At 38.3% G+C, this 9,052-nt stretch overlaps 1 protein-coding gene across 1 annotated transcript in view; it reads left to right on the forward strand.

Annotated features, from left to right (window-relative positions):
• The window catches only part of LOC102000993 (protein argonaute-3), a 92,258-nt gene that overhangs the window by 2,573 nt on the left and 80,633 nt on the right, over nt 1-9,052 (forward strand). The window contains exon 2 of the mRNA XM_013348320.2: nt 5,851-6,022. Within this exon, the coding sequence (XP_013203774.1) occupies nt 5,851-6,022 (172 nt within the window). The remainder of the gene's footprint in view (nt 1-5,850; nt 6,023-9,052) is intronic.

The following is a 9,052-nucleotide window of genomic DNA, read 5'->3' on the forward strand; positions in this document are numbered from 1 at the left end:
TGGCTTAAAATTGTAACACGAGTCTCAGGGGATCTGGCGCCCTCTTATGACATCTAACGACATCAGGCAAGCATATGATGCACATACGTACATGCAGACAAAACGCTCATACACATTAAACAATAAAATAAATCTTAAATTAAAAATATTTAGATATATGCCAGGCAGTGATGGCACACACCTTTAATCCCAGCACTTGGGAGGCAAAGGCAAGCAGATCTCTGTGAATTGGAGGCCAGCCAGGTCTACAGAGCAAGTTCCAGGACACCTAGGGCTGTTACACAAAGAACCTTTGTTTTGAACCTGCCCCCCAAAAAACTAGATATAGATGTTTTTTAATAGCCCATTAGGTTAGTTCTGAAATTTTTGGCTCTCAACTTCTGTTTTTCTTTTGAATGTATCTTCTCAGGAATCACTTGCTGATAGATTGTTTATTATGTGAATACATAGAAATCTTAAATTTATGTAGTGCAATGGAGGACGTTAAATATAAATATCATGTAATGATTTCATGATGGAGCATTCCTCACTAAAAATATTTATCCTTCCTTTCCTGTTCACATGAAATATCACAAGGGTATTATTTTATTTTATTTTTGAGACTAGGCCTCATTGCATAGATTAAAGATGTGTATGACTGTGCCCAGCTTTGTATGGGATTTTTTGATTTTTCTTATACAGCCCACCAATTTAGTACCATGTGTCTTAGGATTTCTATTGCTGTGAAGAGACACCATGACCATGGCAACTCTTATAAAGGAAAGCATTTAATTGTGCAGGCTTACAGTTTCAGAGGCTTAGTCCATTATCATCATGGCAGGACACATGGTGGCACACAGTCAGACATGGTGCTGGAGAGGGAACTGAGGTTCTACATCTTGATCAGCAGGCAGCAGGAAGAGAACTGAGACACTAGGCTTGGCTTGAGCATCTAAGGCCTCAAAATCTGCCCACAGTGATACACTTCCTCCACAAGGCCACACCTCCCAATAAATGCCAGTCCCTAAGAGCCTATAGGGCCATTTTTATTCACACTACCGTCCGAACATTGATTTAATCAAAAATAGAGTAATTAATTTTTTGTTTAATAATTTACAAGCATATCTATGATTCCTTAAGGGTACTTCTGATGGAACTATGTTTCTGGTCTAATTACAGTTGAGCTGTATTTCTGGTCTACAACTGTACTTTGTGTCCAAATAAAATGAGATAGGAAAACCAGGAAATGGTTATTTAAATGCTACTTATATTTTGAAGTCTAGTACATTAGTTTATATTTTTAGGTAAAGTCCAGCTGTTGTTCAGAAATGAATTATACTTAAATATTCTCCACTAATCTGTGGGAAGCCTGGGAGTTTCAGTTATAGATTGCTTTCGAGCACACTCAGAATTCCATTCCCAGCATTGGAGGGGTGCTATGGGTGCTGTCACTTGTATTTTAAATAAACACTGATTGCCCAGTAGCCAGGCAGGAAGTAGAGGCTGGGCAAGGAGAACAGGAGGATCCCGGGAAGAGGAAATCTCAGTCTGCAGTTGTCTTCCAGACACAGAGGAAGCAAGATGTAACTGCCTCGCCAAAAAAGGTACCAAGCCATGTAGCTAACACAGACAAGAATTATGGGCTAATATAAATTATAAGAGTTAATAAGAAGCCTGAGATACTAGGCCAATCCGTTTATAATTAATGTAGACCTCTGTGTGATTTCTTTGGGACTTAATGACTGCGGAAACTGGGAAGGACAGAAACAGTCAACAGAGGGGAAGATGTCTAAGGAGGGAAATCGTTTATTTTTATCATAAGTTACTAATATGTAAGCCAATTTGTCATGGCTGGTAGTTTTATACAATCTTGCAGAAAAGGGAAATCTTAGCTAAACTTTTTTTTAAGTTATTTATTTTTACCTTATGAGTGTTTGACTGCATCTATGTATTGTATATACCACATGTGTGCCTGGTGCTCACAGAGCCAGAAGAGGGAATTGAGTCCCCTGGAACTGGAGTTATCAAGTTTAGTGAACAGCCATTTGTGGGTGCTGGGAACTGAACCTGGGTCCTCTGCAAAAACAGGAAGTTCTCTAACTGCTGAGCCATCTCTCCAGCCTCCTTAAATTAAACTTTTAATTCCTCTCTGAACATAGTTGTCCTAGACCCCTCCCTGTATTTCTTTATTAATAAAAAGGCTTTTTTTTTTTTTTTGAGTCAGTTAGAAGCCAGCAAGATGACTGGCTCAGTGGGTAAAGGAAAAGGAAAAAGAACTTGCCACCAAGGTCAACTGTGGTCTCTCACTTGGTGGAAGGAAAAAAACTGACTCCTAAAGTTGTTCCACCAATACAGACATACGTAGATACAGGCATGGGGGTGCACGTGTACAAAAACACTAAATAAAGTGCAGGAAAAGCAAAGCTTATTTGAGACTACATTTCAGAAGAACAAAAGCTGGATGCAAAGGAAGCTAGAACTAGATCAAGAATGAGACACGGAGTCCGTCATAATGGAATGGCCTACTCCTACCTTCTCAGCACTCCGGAAAGCTGAGGGGAGAGCTGAGATTCGGAAGCCAGCCAGGGCTACATAGAGAGACCCTGCCTCAAAATAAGAGGGAGGATTGAAAGAAGAGGAGGTTGAGAGTGGTGGATTCACAATCACTAATATACACAGTGCCATTTTGGAAGTGTTTATTGTCATATAAAATTTTATACTTATAATTTGTTTTGAGGGGGAAAATGTCATATTGCACCTTTGTGTGTTGGTTGGGAATTTGGAAATACTAAGGGTTTTTTCCTACTGTAGTATCACTGAAAATTTTGTTTGTGCTGTCCTGAAATGACTGTTACAACATTTTAGCATTTGCTATTTAAGACTGACAGCTTGAGCTGGGCGCTGGTGGCGCACGCCTTTAATCCCAACACTTAGGAGGCAGAGGCAGGTGGATCTCTGTGAGTTTGAGACCAGCCTGGTCTACAAGAGCTAGTTCCAGGACAGGCTCCAGAACCAGAGAAACCCTGTCTCGAAAAAGAAAAAAAAAAAGAAAGACTGACAGCTTGAATTACAAAAAATATGTAAGGTTATTTTGATTATTGTTTCAGAATTTAATTTTTCTATTAATGATAGGGTACCCTGAGAGACTATTAGGAGACAAGAAGCATCATTTTTCTTTTCTTTTAAAGAAAATTTAAGTTTATAATGTGGAAAATAGTTTAGTATATTTTAACCTTTTCATATATGCATATAATGTACTTTGATTATAGCCACCCTTTTTCCTCTTAAAGAATTTAGGGCCCACTATGGTGACAAACCACTTCAGCCCTGCACTGGGAAGGTGGAGGCAGGCTCTCTGTGTTTATGACAGGCTAGTCTGCATAATGAGCTTCCAGTCAGCTAGGAGTATATAATGAGATCCTGTCTCAAAAACTAAAGACTTTAAAGAACAGGTCAAAACAAAACAAAAAAAAAATTTAACCTTAAAATGTAGAGTTTTTTTGGGGGTGGGGTGGGGAGTGTTTTAAGACAGGGGTCTCTGTAGCTTTGAAGACTGTCCTGGAACTAGCCCTTGTAGACCAGGCTGGCCTTGAACTCAGAGAGTAAAATGTAGTTTTATAAACATAATGAAGATATTTAAAAACAACCATGAGCCTATCACTATGATACAACCAATACTCACTTTTAAAATTCAAGCTAGAAACTAATCAACTATCTGTTGTGAAAACTAGCTAAAATAAGTAAAAAGATAAATAGATACTGTTTCCTTTTATTCTTTGGGCAAATTTTGCCTAATAAGTTGGTATTAATATGTATTAGCTGTGTTTTTCATTGGGAACACTGCATTTGTTTGGTTTTGTAGGCCTGGCCTGACAGTATGCAAAGAGGCCTGGGAATAGCTTCTGGAAGAGTTCCCTCGTGTATATGGAAAAACCCTAGCTCGGAGGAAATTCTTTCCAAATTGTCTTTAACTCTTGGATTCTAGTTGAAAATTATTTTACTTTATAATATAGATATCTGGTTTCATTTGGTTTCTAAATTCTTAAAATCCTTACTCTACCTGAAAGACTGAAGTCAGTGTTTTTGTTAATCTAACAAAACATTCTTTTACATTCTTAAACCTTAGAAGGTAATTTGTTTTAAATAGTTAATATATAAGAGAAAAAAGCCAAAGTGATAGTTCTGTTTTCAGGAAAGTAAAACTAAAAAGATAATTTATTTGCAACTGACTCCTTTTCTGGACCTGTTTGGTCTGAGAGTGTTAGGATGAACAGCATTTACCAGACACTCCTACTTTCTAATTCAGATACTCAGAGACCCTCATTCTTGACTCATTAACAGAACAGATGTGAGAAAGAATATTGTGTGTGTTCTAACCATAATGATTATGCTGTTAGGATACATGAACAGCCTTTCTGTACTTGGAGTTTCTGCTGCTTTCTGCATTGTCTATGTTAATATTAATGACTTTCTTTGGCTAGCCAATGCTTAAAAAAAAGACTATTGAGATTCACACAATTAATGCTTTCTGTTTTATAAATGTGGAGTTTTGTAGTTTGCTTAACAAACAGTAAAATGAATGAAAAGATAAATAAGTACTGCTTCCTTTTATTCTTTGAGCAGAGTTTGCTTAGTAAGTTGGTATTGACATGTATTAGTTTATTTATATATATATATATATATCAGTTTATAATTATGTTGATTTTGTGATATGGTTCACAGCTTTGACTGGAATATCAGTTTAATAAAATAATTTGAAAGTTTTAATTTTATATCAGACACTTATTTTATTCACTTCATAATTGTCCAATTCTTGGGAAATCAGAGGTATTTATAGACTATAAACATGAATAAATGAGACATTTTTAGATTTTTTCACTTTTAGAAGAAAATTTGCAATAAAAATTTCACAATAAATGTATGTACTATTTTTAATTTCATTTTTGTTTAAATACTATTTTTGATGCTCTATTCTATTTGATTTCTAAATCTCCTAACAGCATAAGTTATGCGTGTTTATTTGAATTTTCAAAATGGTTAATGGATAGATTGCAAAATGGGCTACTTAATGTTAGCTCTTATTGTCTTTTTTTGTTTATTTGTTTGTTTGTTTTTCGAGACAGGGTTTTTCTGTAGCTTTGGAGCCTGTCCTGGAACTTGCTCTTGGAGACCAGGCTGGCCTCAAACTCACAGAGAATCCGCCTGTCTCTGCCTCCCGAGTGCTCTTATTTTCAAGGGAGAAAATTCCTTAAAATATTCTTCCCTATATTAACATCTGAGGCAGTTAACCCTTAGCTGGTTTAATATTGTACAAGAGATTATTTAGGCGTAGGCAGTATGACTGTAACTGCTGTCTGTTTGGATGAGTTTATGAATAATTGAGTGGAATTTGGAATAGCAACTCTGAGCGTACTAGAAGTTCCATGCTCGTGTGTCCGGTTAGTCATGAGCCCAAAGGTATAAAATCACACGCATTTCATCACGTTGAATTTGGAGATGAACTTAGTACACTTACTTTTCCACTGAGCCATCATCTCCCTAGCCCCCATTTTACTTTTTATATTAAGTTTTATTCTTCATTTCCTTTTTCATTGGTTTTGCTGTTGGTCCCTTGTTGCCTGGGTCTGCTCTGAGCTAGCTGACTTGAGTTTGCACAGTGGTCCTTCTGTCTATCCCTCCCAGAGCCTAGCTACTTGTTTTTAATGAAGAGAATACAATGAGAGGAAGAAATAGAAATTCTGAGGATAATGTCGTCTTTCGGAACTAAGTTTTACATCTACCAGCTGTACCTAGAGTTCTAACCTACTCTAGTTGACAAGAATATATAAAGGTGGCTTTTAACTGTGGGACACTTTTTTCCCCTTCCTACAGGACCCATTGGGGCCCAGCCCCTACTCATAGTGCCCAGAAGACCTGGATATGGCACTATGGGCAAACCCATTAAACTGCTGGCTAACTGTTTTCAAGTTGAAATCCCAAAGATTGATGTCTACCTCTATGAGGTAGATATTAAACCAGACAAGTGTCCTAGGAGAGTGAACAGGTAAGAATCATGAAGTCTAACTGCCATTTGCTGTTTGTATTTGCCTTAGTAAATTATATGTGTCTCTCTCTTACATGTTTGAATAACAGTGATAAGACATAACACTTTGACATGGTATACACGGAATGTATATACATGACAGGAATACATGGTAATTTGTTTTGAAATTTTTACTTCAGCAGTGGATGATAAATTTGTAAATTTCCTTCAGATTATTTCATTATGTATGAGTTTCCATGCTATTCATGTGGTAATAGAAAAGGTCCAGGTCATATCCACATGTTGTTTGAAATCTGGTCAAGTATTCTGAGCATGTCTTTTGTGTTTCTGTTTGTAGGCGGACTTTTCTGTCCTGCCAACCACTTCCCAAACAACCACACAGATTTAATATTAATTATAAATGCTCGGCCGATAGCCTAAACTTGTTTTTAGCCAGCTTTTATAACTTAACCCATTTCTATTAATCTACCTGCTGCCCCAGGGCTCATTTACTTCATGTAATATTTCCCATCCTGCTCGCTCCGCATCTCATAGCATTTCCCCGGACTCCTCCTCATTCTTCCTAGTATTCTCTTAGTCTTACTCTCCTGCTTAGCCTTATCCTGCCCAGCCATGGGTCAGTCAGCTCTTTATGAACCAGTGGGAGTTACATCTTTACAGTGTACGGAGATTGCTCCACAGCCGCTGTTAGTTCATTTATGTTTGTGGTTTTTTTTTTTCTCCACACTTCACCTACCATTTTTGTAATGCTCGCTTTAAAAGGATGGTGGCGGGAGTATACGCATTCTTAAAAATTCTCACATTTTTAAATTAAAAAATAATAAGTAAATGAAAAATAAAAGGAATTTGTAATTTAACAGTATTACAGGTACGAAATATGAATGTTGGATTAACTTTTCTTGGATTTACCGTTCTAACTACAAATATTTCTGTTATAACTGAAAGTGAATGAGCACTGAGTCATTCATTATATGATGTTAAAACAGTAACTATATTTATGTCATGATTAAGAGTCCTTTTGAGGGCAAGAAAAATTCTGGAATGTAATGTTAGAAATAACCTCTTAAGGTTATTTAAGAGTTCAGTTAATCCAATATAGATGAAATCCAGGAAGGTAAAATGACTCAAAAACACACTTTAAGCCGGGCGGTGGTGACGCACACCTTTAATCCCAGCACTTGGGAGGCAGAGGCAGGCGGATCTCTGTGAGTTTGAGACCAGCCTGGTCTACAAGAGCTAGTTCCAGGACAGGCTCCAAAACCACAGAGAAACCCTGTCTCGAAAAACCAAAAAAAAAAAAAAGTGGAATCAGAACTGCAGAAGCTTCACTTGGAAGAAAATGAATTTAGTTGGTCTAAAATAATTAGACCCTGTCTGCCCATCTATCCAAAGTGCATCTGTGTGTGTGTGTGTGTTTATGCCATAGCTGGGCTTGGTGGCACACACTTTTAATTCCAGCACTTAGGGGGCAGAGACACATGGACCTCCGTGTGTTCGAGGCCAGCCTGGTCTACAGAGTGAGTTCCAGGACAGCTAGAGCTATATAGGGAGACCCTGCCCAAATAACACAAAACAACAACAGTGAAGCCATTATAAAGTGAAGAAGGTAGAGAAGAGCAAATGTTGTAGGGGTGTTGGTGAGTCGTCCTGGTCTTCTTGACTGGGTTTGGAATCACCCAGGAGACACTCCATTCACATTTATAAATGTGAAAATTTTTAGAGAGGGTTAGCTGAGGGCTAAAGACCCACCCTGAATGTAGGTGGTACCATCCCAAGGACTATGGTTCCAAACTGAATGAAAGAGGAAAAAGGAGGAGGCCGGCTGAGTAGTAACATTCATTTCTTGACTTTCCTGAATGGACATAGTGTGGTCAAGCGCTTCGTGTTCTTGCTGCTAAGACTTGTGTGCTGTGGTGGATTGCACCTCTCAATCTGTGCACTAAACAAACCCTTCTGAAATAGTTTTCTCAGATATTTGTCACGACTGCAAGAAAAATAATGCAGAAAACTAGTGCTCATGGATTTGTTGCCGTTGTAAACGTCATTGTGGGAAGGGGAGGGGAGAGTAAAAGTGTCTACCACCAAACCTGATTGCTGATGACCCAAGTTTGAGCCCTAGGACCCACATGGAGGAAGAAGAAAACAGACTCTTATCTCCACATATTTACCATGGCATGCTTCCCCACACTTACAATATTAATAAAATAAAAAGTAATTTAAAAAAATAAAAAAACACATGTGGTTAATAGGCCTTTGGAACTGGTTTATAGGAAGAATGATGCCCCAAGCCTCAGATGCTATACATGGAGTACAGGGTTTGCTGTTTGGCCTACTGGGTTTTGGTCTTGCTGTAGTCCAGTCTTTCCTTGTCTTCCCAGTCTTCTCTTTTGGCCTGGAAATGCTCTCCTTGTGCTGTTGTTTGGAAGACTTCGGCTACAGAAGCCCTAGAATGCTGTCAGCAGATCTTATGAGCCATTTTGAAGGGACTTTGGAAGCCCAGAATGCAGATAGCAGAGGTCTAGTTATAAGGTTTCTGGAAGCCACCCAATCCAGAAATAGACTATTTAGCTTATTTGTGTCATATTATGGCAAAAAAAAATCTGACTGAATTCTGCCTGTGTTCTGAAAATTTGACTGAGAATGAATTAAAAAGTAATGGACTGTATTGTTTGGTGGAGGGAGCTTCAAGACAGGTGGCATCCAGGCTGTCACATAATTCCCTCTCACTGCTCTTCATCAGAGCTACAGTGAGAGCACAGAAAGGTACTTCAAATGTGCAGCTTGGTGAGGAAAGGAGGATGAGCAAGTTCAAAGATACATGTAAGAAGGATATGTTAACATTGTCAAAGAAAGTAAGGTCAGTAAAGAGAAATCTCAGAGCAAGGTGACAGTGACACACGCCTTTAATCCCAACATTTGGGAGGTAGAGGCAGGCAGCTCTCAGTTCGAGACTAGCCTGGTCTACAAAGTGAGTTTGAGTTCCAGGACAGCCAGGGCTACTCAGAGAAACCCTGTTTTAAAACACACACA

This window comes from Microtus ochrogaster, chromosome 10, assembly GCF_000317375.1.
Source record: "Microtus ochrogaster isolate Prairie Vole_2 chromosome 10, MicOch1.0, whole genome shotgun sequence".
NCBI lineage: Eukaryota > Metazoa > Chordata > Mammalia > Rodentia > Cricetidae > Microtus > Microtus ochrogaster.